The sequence below is a fragment of the Drosophila hydei genome, unplaced genomic scaffold (assembly GCF_003285905.1).
Source record: "Drosophila hydei strain 15085-1641.00,03,60 unplaced genomic scaffold, DhydRS2 tig00000172-arrow-pilon, whole genome shotgun sequence".
Taxonomy (NCBI): Eukaryota; Metazoa; Arthropoda; class Insecta; order Diptera; family Drosophilidae; genus Drosophila; species Drosophila hydei.
The window spans coordinates 307966-320702 of record NW_022045682.1 but is presented as its reverse complement, the minus strand read 5'-3'; the positions used below and the strand labels follow the sequence as shown (position 1 = coordinate 320702).

Sequence of the window (12737 nt, the reverse complement as noted above, 5' to 3'; positions counted from 1 at the left end):
ATCGAAGTCAAATCTATACTTGATAGCTGGGCTGCACTCTGTAAAACATTCCTTTATGTAGATCTTATCTAAATTAATTTATTGCTGTTTGCTTTAAGTGGTATTTCCAAGTCATATTTTAGTTCGAGATAGCCCAACTTTTTAGCTTTAACTAGCACGGCTATTAAACCATTCACAACTTCTCTAGCACTAGGTTCTGTGTACTGTTCTCTGTACTCTTCTAAGTGGAAGCCATTCGATTTGCCACTACGTAACTTCTGAGCAAATGAGGCTCAATCTGTAAAATCAACGAAATTTCATCATTCATTCATCATAAATAGAAGTAAGCAGTTTCCTTCACGTACACGAAGTATTCTTTTCAGAGCCGTAGCTCTATCACGTGCCCTTGGACATTTCCTTCACTGCATCCACAAACGCCTTTGCCACTTTATTGAGATCAGCTCGGTTAGCTGGAACCTTGTTAGTTGGGTAAGTATAAGGAAAAATAACCGATTCACCGTAACAGTGAAGGGCTACAAACATATTCAGCCTGTTCTCAATGCTCTTCAAAAAATTTGACAACTCTTGTCTCTTGCATAAACTTAACTGCACGGGTCACTTGACGCGTATCCATTTTCTATCCAATGTGAATCGAAGTTTCGATTTAAGTCCACGCCGATGCATGCTAAATTGTTTGATGGCCTCTAGCTCTGGCGCCCCATTTGATCCTGTAAGTAACCAGTCAGAATAAGTTACTTCGCTTGGAGCGCGCACCACTTTATCTTTGGAGGTGAGCAGCTTGCTACTGAAATCGGTTTTACTTACTCCTATTTAAGTAAAGCCCCATTTAACGAATAAGCTCATCAAGCCACATAGTTCATAGTTTGCGCTTGGTTCTTCTGCTTCTGCAGCTCACAAGCTTTTTTAAGCAACTTTTCAATATTTCATTAATTTCAGGCACTTTAATGATATCCCATAACTTGAAGAATTTACAAATGCTCCATTCATTTGTTAACCATATAATTAAGTATTTGTAACATTATCTTTAAAGCTTGACTCTTATCTTTTAAAGGTATAGAATTCACTAACTCATAACAAACTCGGTTCGATAAAGAGTAGTCTTTACCTCCTATTCAAAGTGAGCTTCTGAGGACTGATTGAACATTAAAAATTAGAGCTCCATAGTGGGTAGGTTAAGAAATCAATAAAACAACTTTTTTAATTCCGCGTATATTTGGGTTCCATGTATCCCAACTTTTTGGATTCAGCCAGGAGCGCCATGATGCCTATCAATGTTTCTTCGGCGTTAGGCTTTATGAAGGCGGCGGGCAGTACAAAGCCGAAATTCCCAGTGTCACGAAACTCAATGGTATAGGATATTTTAATATCCTGCTCGTTGTATGCCCAGTCGTTAGTGGCACCTGAGGCCGGATCTGAAATGGCAGCGTCATCTAGTACTATGGCATAAAAGAATTTGTTTAACTTACAGAGAATGCCGGCTGATGAGCCATACTTGTAGATAGTGCCATAGGGCAGTTGATGGACGGCATCGCTGTAAGCCTTGGCAACTTGCATTAAATCAGCGTAGTTTTCTGGAAACTCCTCCGCTGTATGGCCATAAGGGGATAACAAAAGCTGACTATAGGAGTGAAAGGCAAGCATAACATTAATTTTATCCTTGAGGATGCTAACAAAGTCCGACATCGCTTTAATCTCTGGCTCAGAAAAGGGTTGTGGCCCAGCATAAGTTTCGTCGCAGGGATTCGATGAGGCGCCACCATTCTCCATCCAATGGGAGTCGTAGTTCCGATTTGGATCAACGCCAACGCAATCCGAAATCCGCGAGGGCTGACGCGTCTTACGCCACAGGCGATCCTGTAATATAAATTTAACTGAAGATAATAAATTTAAGTTAAGTTTCGAGTTCATCTACCGTTTCATGTGTGTAAACAAATACATCCACATTCAGAACTGGGACTATGTACCAATCATGGCTTTCGGCTAACTCACGCACCAATTCATCTTTGGAGGTGAGCAGCTCATTGATCAGCCATGTGGCCGTGGCGGAGGTAATCCATTCGCGTGCATGAATATTAGACTCAATGAACACGCCAGGATTACCCCATTTGTATGATATTAGTAGTCCACGTATATCCCGGCCTTCATAAGACTGACCGAGGACAAAGCCAGAGGTAACATCTGGGTAAGCAGCCAACATGGTATCTAGCCAAGCATCGATTTCAGCCAAGTTATAGTAACGTGTCCAGCCAAATGTCGCGTCTGCTCTTGTGTCCGCTTCGTTCTCGTGATCAATCAAACTGAAATGAATATGTGTTTCAGTAAATTACCTATTTCACCTAACTGCACTTACTCCTGCACGTTTTCAATAAACATTTCAGCCGTAACGTTCACAGTTCTTAATCTTTCTTCGAATAGAGGCATTGCACTGGGAGCGACCATCAGATTGCACTCAGAGTTGTCGTCGCGCCACAGCTTAAACTGTTACGAAATGTTGAGTGAAATATAGTAGTAGGAATGTAGTACTTACACTCTGTTTTATATTTGTTAACTCGAGCAGACTCTGTCGCTGCAAGGAGGTTTCATACTTAATCCTAAACACGCTATAGTTGTCATAGCGCACTTTCTTTTCCTGGTCTCGTTTCTTAAGGAAGCTGGCCCCGTTAGTTGGAGCAATCAAAATTATTATAGCCAATAGTTCGTAAAGCTTCATGTTTGCCGCTCGGAGCTTGTTGGCTAAATACTGTACAATTTATAGTTCACATAACACTTCTACAATATTACTGACCCATAAAGATACGACCTAAGGAATTTGATAATCGCTTTAGTAGTTGCCATGATAACGTCTCGTTGGCTACTTCTAATTACGCTGCTCTTCAAATACAATGTTAATTGCAACGCTCTTTGGGTACTTCTTTTAATAAAGTGTGCCTCTGCTTATAGTCTGCATTTCACTTTATAGACAACGGATAATTATGTTGGCCACATCAGAACTATGAACGCAGATATTCGAAATAATTCGCATGCATTGCTCACCTCGTGCGGTTCAGTACCATTGATTAGCAATAGATAATTCTATTTTTAAAATTAATTGCCTATAACTTGGGTATTCTTCACCTGAATTACTTTTAAGAAGAACTTTTCAAAATATTCACTTGATTGCGAAAATATTTCTCTTGAATTGGCATTAGTCTAGCTCAGCTATTTTGAACCACATTTCAGATTGTCAAATCATTTTCCATTGCTATGAATCTCAACTATTAATCGGCATTCGAAAGATTCGTTTTACTTATCTTTTAAGTCCCTAGTTGTATTAAATATGTAGGTCACTACAGTTTTTCTTGCTTCGCCTAAACTAACTTCCCAGATCGGAAAAATATACTTTTTCCTACTCGTACGGCTCAGTACTATCAATATATCCAATCTATTAACTTTGACCAAGAGACTGACACGAATTGCAAAAAAATGGTTTTTGGATCAAAAAATTTACAATTTAATTTTTAGTCCTTTAGTAGGTGTCAGTAAATTGGTAAATATTACAATTGATAATGCACATTACTTAGTTTTTATTGAGCTCTATTTAAATAGTCGCTAAACGCTAGAGCACGAACGGGCTAATCATTATTTCTCCTTCTTACATCCAGCACCACAATCTGAACCTTCACAGATGTCGCAAAGGGAGGACTTCACCTGGTAGTACTCGGTAGCACGTCGATCCGTTTCGTAGTAGTCGTAAAGGGAAACAGCGGCTGGCTTTTGCTTGGCTACAGAATGTGCACGAACACCTTCCACAGGTACGCACTTAACATCACCGGGCGTCAGGCTGTCAAAGTAGACAATCACCGTAGAGTCTGAGTTCTTTGTTTCGATACGCTTTACTCTGTCAACTTCCTGAATTTTGCCAAAGCTATCCGAGTCGCTGATGTAACCTGAAGGCAAAGCTATTTCCATAACGGCCATGTTGGAGTCCTTCTTCTGGTCGCTCGTCTCGAGAGGTACGAACTCAGCGCAAACCTCGAGGGTCAATTGCTGCAAGGGCGTGTCCTTGACAGTGGGCGTTACCTTAAAACTAGGCTTTTTATCCTTTTCAGCTAAATTATATCGGTACGACAACTGAACCATTGCTGAGCCTTGGCCCTTGGCGGTGAAATTAATCTTCCGTGCGCTCTTTGGTAAGATATGACTCTGAAGTACAAGGGAATTTTCTGGATTCACTTTAATAGTACCCTTGTTGTCGTCATTGGAAGATGCAAAGTCGATGTCAATGTTGCCAGTGCCTGAGCCGGTCTTAAAGGCAAACTTGGTCAGCGCTTGCAGTCCAATGACTGTATCCTGTGTAGAGGAAAAGCCACCATTGCTGTTACGCTGAGCAATCAGCCACTTGATGATTGGTAGAGAATCTTCAGCCCCCTCCTCCTCTAAGAGGGCCATCAACACATAAGACGTAATTTCGACATCGTTGCTGCTGGAACGCCAATAGCGAATACTGTTTATCTCAGTGGTCGGCTTTTCAGTCGATTTCGACCACCACTTACGGCCATCCTCCATCTTAGCGAGGCTCTGAAGCTTGGCTAAAACCTTTTTCGCCTGAGGATGTTTGGCCAACTGCAGAGCAACAGCTGCAATCGACAGGGAGTATTGATCATCTGTTTTATCCACCTCTTCAGCGACATACTGGAGACCCTTGTGAATCGCTTGCTGAAATTCTGATTTATCCGTAAATTCCTGTGGATTGCAGATATTATATTATATTATGATATATTACGTATGTTATATTATGATATTAATTACGTACTTGATTTTCAAAGAACGCAATGAGCACAAACGATGTGAGTCCCAAGGCGTTCTGATTAGCATTGTCAAACAATTTGCCAACCTCGGGAAACTCGCCGTTCGCTTTCTGTTTCGATACGAGGAAATTCAGGCCCTGAATTATTATCGCTGGATCGACATCCGTGTAGTTGGCAGCCTGATGGAAGGAGCGCACAACATACGCAGTTAACCAGGTGCTGCCCGACTTGTCGGACTTGCCGAAAGCACTGTAGGAGCCGTCATCGTGCTTATACGTTAATTCACGCTGGTATCCGATTTCGAGGAACTTCTTGGCCTTGGCCACGACACTGGGCATTTTGCGATCGGTGACTTCCAGGTATTTGACGACCAGAATATTAGGCACGAAGTTAACCATGTTCTGCTCACCACAGCCATACGGCATGCGTACCAAACTGTCCAAGTTCTTTATGGTGGGACCCAGCAGATCGCCGACTACGGAGAACTCAATAAATTCAGAATCTGGAACCGCTTCGGGGGGTATGTTGGCATTCAGCTCTTGGCTCATTTCAGTTTGATTCTTTAGATTGACGAACACGGCCATATTCTCGAACTGAGTGACACCTTCCGGTTCTACCTTCAATTTCTGGTGAATCGTATCGCCTGCCAATGGAGTTGTGGCTGTGATCTTTAACGTAATCGATCCCACTTTATTGGGGCGTATCATAAATGAGACACTCTGGCCGTTGTTGGATGGTATGGTAACGCGTTTCACTCGCTTAACGTCATCTATTGACTTCTCCTCAACCTCGTTTGTGGCCTCAGTGAACTCGAACTCCTTGTCTGAATTATCCATTGTAACCTCAGCGTCAAGTGCCTTGTCCATGTAGTTGAAAATAATAACGGGTACGGCAATGACCTCACCTAGTAGCAATTATGAGATGTTATTTTGCTCTATAAAACTATGGAAATTTAATTCGATTCTCACCGCGCTTCACCGAGTAGGGAAGATTGGTAGACACAAAGAATGGCTGAAAGACTCGAATCTTGCTTGGATTCTGGGTTAGAGCAATGCCTGTTCTTGGGTTCAAAGAAAATCCAGTGATAACCCAAGACGTGATTGTGTCCGGTATCTTTTTAACCAAAGTAAAGCCCTCAGCATCATCACTGTTCATGGGAAAATAAATAATGAACAAGGTTAGTATCAAATATATATATATATATATATAGCTATACATTCACAGTCTCATTTAAGAACATGCACAAATCAGCACACAAAAATGATTAGGAAATAAATGCCCCTCCTCCTTTAAGCTTGTTACCAATGAATGTTACATATGAATAAGCCGGGCCAAATGACTAAATTAAGCAATACCAGTTATTGTGAGATGATTGTTGGAGTTAGAACTTTTCTGTAAGCGAAATATTTGTGTACGTTTTCGTCAAATTTCCATAAAATATCCAAGTTTCCATAAATATTTCGCGTAAGCCAGAAACTTTTTGCGAATCGTATGTCCCTTCGTCGGAAAAATGAGGTTTCTGCGTTGTTTTTCGTATTTTGTTGGTGCTTTGCCTTTCCCCACTGACTTTCATGATGGGAATGATACCCAAGTCCAGTTTTTTTATATTGTTAACTTTAAGTGTAGACAAATTAAATTAATTAGATCGTTAGTAGTTAGCGTGTTGCAGCTGTGACCCAGATAATGTAGAATGTGCACCCATAGTTGATATATAATAAGCTTTCCTCTGGTATTCAAAATTTAACCCGTGATACCATTGGCTATTCAGAAAATGCTAGTTACGTTATGTTGCTTGTAAACATCCAAGTTTCTGGGAATTCTTTTCGAATTTGGGGAACGACTGCTGGAGGTGGTCCTACTGACCCAAAAGCCGCTGGTAACGCTATGCCAGCGAAACCAACTGCTAAATCTGGTCCACGATTTAATAGACCCGGAAAACGATGCATAATTGGATGATAATAATATGGTATATCTAAGAACAAATTTATAATTTAGTTCATTGGTTATTAGACTCACTTTAAATATCAACTCGCGTCTCTTAATTGTCTTATCGATAAGTGCTATAAGTGCGCTGCTCATAAGTGAAGATTATTGTATTAATATTCCAGTGTCAGAGTTAGTTCTATACCCAAACATTTTCATTTAAAATATATAAAAGTTCTTCAATTACATTATATTATTTGCAAATATCCAAGTTTCGGGAAACTCTTTGCGAATCTGAACAGCAGCTTTCGGCGGATAGACATCTGGTGCAACAAATTCTACTGACTCTGCTTCTATTAAATTGATTGGAAGTCTCTTTACTGCGAAAGAATTCCGGAACAACCGAATACCTAGGCACGAATAAGGCATTTAAAAGGAATACGAAATTTCCAAACACAATGTCTAACCAAATCTGAGTACTTAACACATAAAGGTTCTGAAAGGTCTCATGGTATTTTAAATCAGAGAAACAGTTCAGATTGCACTACTTAAAGTTTTTCTTACAAAAGTTGAGTACTTAAAATGTAAAGCCAAATCAGATAGAAATTATGGACCATTGAAAGAATTCAAACTAAGCCACATGAAGGTCTACACATACTTAAAACAGCTGTAATAAGAAACCGAAGGTCGTGCGATAGGAATGCGATTTGACTAGAAAGACCCGAAATCACAGAGAGAAAGTCAATTAATTTAGTCAAGAGCTTTTATACTTCTCCATGTTTTCGAATATCCAGCTTTCGGGAAACTCTTTACGTATTTGAATATTCGGTTCGGTAAGGATATAATTTGGAGGTCCCACGCTATCTAGCTCAAGTGCCACAATGTTCTCTGTATGAAAAATATAATATTAATTAAACAAATATGAAAGTCATTAAAGGGATGGGCCAAAAGCTCTACCACATATTACTCTCCATGGACCCATTATAAAACATAAACAAGTTAGTTGTAACGCTTATTCCATACTGCACTTAGTCTCTATGGAGTAGTTAGTTCTTCACCCAAAGCAAAGATATATACTAGTTTCGCAATTACGTTGTTTTGTTAACAAACAGCCAAGTTTCTGGAAATTCTTTGCGAACTGAGGGAACCGCAGGCATGTTTGCCGCATAAAGATTGGTTCTCACTGGCAAAGCCGATCCTGCCATTCCGATTTCACCTGACATGGCATACAGGACAATGGAAGGTCTATATAAGGGTAGGGCCATCCCATAAAGTATATAACCTAAATACAAATTGGTTTAATTAGTGAAAACTGAAACTGAAAAAAAAATAGTCTAAACCGCCCAAACGGATGATTTATGAGTTAATTGCAGAAAAACAGATTTACATCTCCTCGAATATCCAGCTTTCAAGCAAGTTTTCCCGAATTCGTAACTTTTCTTTTTCGAATACGCTTATTCCTGCTAAGTTTATTGGGTATATTGCTTCATGTGTCCCATATTCGAGATACGCTATTTAAAATACACAACCAAAGTAAGGAAGTAGACTGAGTGGAAGGAAGGAACCTCAACCTTAGTTGACCATATCTGGAGAATTATAATAGATGTAATTGTAAGTAAGTTCTCAAAACTATTGTGTTACTTTACTTAATTTTTAAGTTTTGGTTTGAAGCGTGCTCTTCATGCTTTATGTTTAACGGCGAGAACCCACCTCATATTGGTGAATTGCCAAATCCAAACCTCTGCAAAATTCTTGCGTATCAATTCAACTCGTTCGACTGTTTCAGACTCTACATCGTCATGGGCAACGAAATCACTGCTTGTTTCTTCTATTTGTGCAGCTTCTGAGTATAGCTGATAATCAATATCGCCATCAAGCGCATCGTATGACCGTTTTTCTAAAATTTGTACACCAACAAGTAATTTCATTCATGGTGCTAGTTGTTATCCCTAACCCGCCTAAAATTCTGCATAGCAGTAGACAAATTCTTCTCTTATCCTATAGTAATCCGTGTGCAGATATCGTCTCCCCTAGCTTACCGAAGTTGTATGGATAATTGGCATTTGTGAGGGTGACCAAGCCGGATGCTTGTCCTGGGTAGCGGCCATATCCCGTCTGCCACGGTGTAGCTGTTTTGTACTTATTAAGGCTGTTGAACACTGCATCACGAACCAAATCATTGCCAGACTTCAACAGCAGCACACTTTGATCGACGCCCAGCAGACCCACATACGAGTCGGCGTCTGTTTTGATTTTCAGCTTGACTTCCTCACTGGGCTTGGCCTCCAATGGAGCAGAGATTTCGATCTGTGAAGAAACACCGATTATGAATATAAAAGTAAATACTTAAGGTCCAGATGCCTACCGAGTTGTCGAAATCCTTCTCGAAGTCAACTGTTCGCTCCTCGAAACGCAACTCGTTGTCAAAGATAAAATAAACATAAATCGAGGCCTGTGGAACCATCGCAAATGTGGGTGTAAATTTGATGGTGTGCACCTTGCGTCCTTCTGGGACATCGACGTGTTCAGCCTTAACAATATTTCCTCGAGCGATAATCGCGTAGACGAAATATGGAATTTGCTCGTTTGACTTCACGTTGAAGGAAACATCTTTACCCAATTTGGGACTAAGAAATCAACAATTATTAGTTGGAATAAGGATAAATTCTATTTACGGGCGCTTACGTTTTGGTGTTAACACTAATTTGGAGCGGCTCAGCAGATTCAACAGTAGGTTGGAACTTATGGATGGAGCCCAGGTAAGAGTTCGAGTCGCCATAGGACCCCTTTACATTATAGAAACGAGTTTCGTTTGAGGGCAAGACGACGGTGAAGCTGGCAATACCGTTCTCGTTCAATGGAGCCTCTAATTCAACGCTTTTGAGTTCGGGTAAGTCGTCGGATCGGTCAATGTGGAAATATCTGTGAGGCGCCTCGAATGTCAGCTTAGCCTTTTTCGAGCCACCTTGCACAGGGGAGCCATCCAAGTTTTTGACTACAAACTCATAGACGAACGACTTGCCTGGATGGTAGTTAGTCACAGTGTCGACTGCCTCGATTTTGTAGCGCTGCGAATGCACAGTGACAACTGTGGAAGCATTTTGCTTGTTGCCCGTCAATTCTTCCGTAACTTCCGCAAAGATTTTCATGGGCGGCGTATACCCTAGGCCGTAAGCTGAGTTATCAATTGGGAATTCAACATGAGCTTTTCCGTCGATGTCGATAGTTTTCATCCCTTTCGAATCAGCGTTGAACGGTCTATAGTAGTTAAAGTCTGATTCCAGCGAAACAGTGGCCTTGCCCTTCACCGGCTTGCCATATGTATATTTGGCACGAATTGTGGCCTTAATTACACCATCTTGAACAGCGACGTCCTTGGCTGATTCGATAACTACCTCGAACTTGGGCAACACATATTTGGCCACCTCAAAGGACTTGCTTTCAGCACTGTCGTCGGCAATGTTAACTGCGATGTTCCATGTGCCCAGCACCGGCTGCTCCGACAGCTGCAGCTCTCCCGTGTAGACGCCCTTGGTCAATTGAACATCAGTCAGTTGCTTGATGCGATTTTGTTCTCCATCGTTGATGACAATTGTGATTGGCTTATCAATCGCCGCAGGTCGCGTGTTCTCATCCAGAAACAGCACTCGGTACTGCACTAGATCCGCCGGCTTGTACGTGGCCTTATCAGTTTGTATGAATATTGATGGCTTGTTATCGGCATAGTCCAACTTAGTCGAGTTCTTAAAGATGACACCCTCGATGCCATCGGCCGTCAAATTGTAATCGCCGCTCGCTAGTTTCGGCACATCGAACTCAACATTTTCCGTGGACATGGGCTGCAGCTGCACCTCCTTTGTTTCATTGTAGGACGGTCCAGTGAGGCCCACCTTTATGGTGCTCTTGCCCTCGGCCTTGTGAACAGACACAGCCACATTATATTTAAAGTTTGATCGTATGGTCCCAGGCGCGATTATCGTGTACAGACTGTACAAATGCAGAACGTATTCATTAGTTCTATAAATATGTATATGGCTAGATGCTAATTATTTTATTTCTTTCCTCCAACTCGAAACCGGATTCTGTTCAGTATTTAAATAATTACTTATGAATTGTGTACGTCTGAGTACTTATACTTTTTACTTATAAGTTTTATTGATCGCTCATCCATCATTATTCCCACCACTGTCAGATCACTTTTACGAGCCCACAAAATGTTCATTAGATAACAATCCGAATAATTTTAGAGGAGTCTTACGCCGCTCGTTTTCAATCAAGCATATTGAAGACAGTTTTGTTATTTTTATAGGTATTTTTGATGTTTTTTTTTTCAAGTTCTTCACACATGCTGGGAGATAACGTAACATGAAAGGTTTTGCTTTCGGGTGAAAAAGTATGCACAAACTAAATATTTTACGACAATCCAACCGGTTTTGAATACACAATCAAAATGTTGTCTATCTTTCAGGAATCTCTCTTCGAAGGTTTCCACAGCAGAAAGAAAGCAGCAAACATTCAAATCGTATTTGATTCAATTCCTAGAACTTTTCGAACGCTGATAACCTTACGGGATTGTGCATATGTAGATAGACTAAGAATATATACTACTTACCCAGTGGCATTGACGAGTAGTCCCAATTGAAGCACACAGAAACAAAAAACTAGCAACCGCGACATATTCGCGGCTCTCTTTGTTTTCACAAATTAAATAAAAATGCTAATTTATTATTGTTTCTAGAAATAGCTGAAATGGAAAATCACGAAAAAGAGGTCAGAGAATCGCTATGCTTGCTCAAACAATTATAATTTAATAATGTACTAGATACTAGATACTAGACACTAGTGTTTTTAAACATGATTCATAACAAGTATTGTTTTCACTAGATTTTTTTGTTTACTGTTCACTATCAGCATATATATATAGACACAAAATAAACCACATAGAACACAGAGCCAGAACAAAGCGCAGCTTCAGTTTGCTTGGCCGATCGCCACAGATGCTTCGATGATACGAACCGTCTGCCGTTTGGATCCACAATGAGCTCGCTCTCATGCGCAGCGGGCCTTAAGTATGATTTTTGAGTGTGACACGAACACCGATCGGTTTACTATTGTCTACTATATGGCACTACTACTACTACTACTACACACATACACAGTTATGGTGCCTGTTGAGAAAATCCCCGCTGTTAGTTGTTTAGCTTCGACAGATCGCCACATATTGGCCGATCTTCTGCAAACGTCACTGATGATACAGTCAAATTATATTCTCATTATTTAAAATTTTATTTGTTTGTTTCTTTAATCAGCGATACGACACTGTGAGCACAAACCTTTAAGCCTCACGTTTTCAGCATACGAAAACAATTTTTGACATAAATCTAATTTATGTCTGGTTTACCCCGCAATTATTTTTGTAGAAAACAAATTTCGAATCAAATCGAATAATTAAAATAATATTTTATGAACATTGAAATCTGTTTAAGTCAAGCTAAATTTGATCAGTTATTATATTATTCTGTTTACCTAAGAACTGTTAAATCCAACCTGCATAGCAGAGACACTCAAAAAGCTGTTCATTCTCATACATGTGACACACTTAACACCAAAATTAATAGTTAAGAGAAATGACAGTTAAGTAACTATATTACTTTCATATGTTAACTTTAGATTCTTTATTAAAAAATCAATGTACGCATTATTTATATTAATTTATTTGCAATGTTTTTCAAGTCTCTAGGCGCAGCAGAGACAACCACCTTTTCTGAAAGCTCTTTCGCTCTCTCTCTCTCGCTTGCACTCAATGAGAACAGTTTTAATAGCTTTATCATTCTGTCTTTTAAGACTGTTGAGGCGAGCGAGATAGCTATAGACCCTCTATACAAATTCAAAATTGCCTTGAAAAGAAATATCCGTTTATTAACTATATTTAATGGTAATATTTGTTTCTTTATTAAAAATATTCTACTGGGTTGTTGTGTGTGTTTTGTATATATGTGTGTAGCTTCATTACACAATTAAACACTT

The 12737-nt window shown here is 40.0% G+C and overlaps 2 protein-coding genes across 5 annotated transcripts; both read right to left on the bottom strand.

Annotated features, from left to right (window-relative positions):
- Positions 1 to 1036: 1036 nt before the first annotated feature.
- On the bottom strand, positions 1037 to 2801 carry LOC111596234 (zinc carboxypeptidase). The gene is made up of 5 exons (XM_023310351.2): positions 2528 to 2801; positions 2351 to 2478; positions 1913 to 2297; positions 1467 to 1854; positions 1037 to 1412 (listed from the first exon to the last, which is right to left on the bottom strand). Exons 1-5 carry the CDS (start codon positions 2708 to 2710, stop codon positions 1198 to 1200), a joined length of 1299 nt encoding a protein of 432 aa, XP_023166119.2. The 5' UTR covers positions 2711 to 2801; the 3' UTR covers positions 1037 to 1197.
- Positions 2802 to 3466: 665 nt separating this feature from the next.
- On the bottom strand, positions 3467 to 11742 carry LOC111596241 (CD109 antigen). 4 transcript variants are annotated; one of them, XM_023310372.2, is made up of 9 exons: positions 11727 to 11742; positions 11323 to 11454; positions 9396 to 10697; positions 9076 to 9337; positions 8750 to 9017; positions 8421 to 8607; positions 5756 to 5934; positions 4793 to 5691; positions 3467 to 4722 (listed from the first exon to the last, which is right to left on the bottom strand). In XM_023310372.2, exons 2-9 carry the CDS (start codon positions 11385 to 11387, stop codon positions 3619 to 3621), a joined length of 4266 nt encoding a protein of 1421 aa, XP_023166140.2. In that variant the 5' UTR covers positions 11388 to 11454; positions 11727 to 11742; the 3' UTR covers positions 3467 to 3618. The 4 variants fall into 4 exon arrangements, with proteins under 4 accessions (XP_023166140.2, XP_023166137.2, XP_023166141.2 ...); XM_023310369.2 differs by lacking the exon at positions 8421 to 8607 and adding an exon at positions 7803 to 7992; XM_023310373.2 differs by lacking the exon at positions 8421 to 8607 and adding an exon at positions 6958 to 7120.
- Between the last annotated feature and the right edge of the window lie 995 nt (positions 11743 to 12737).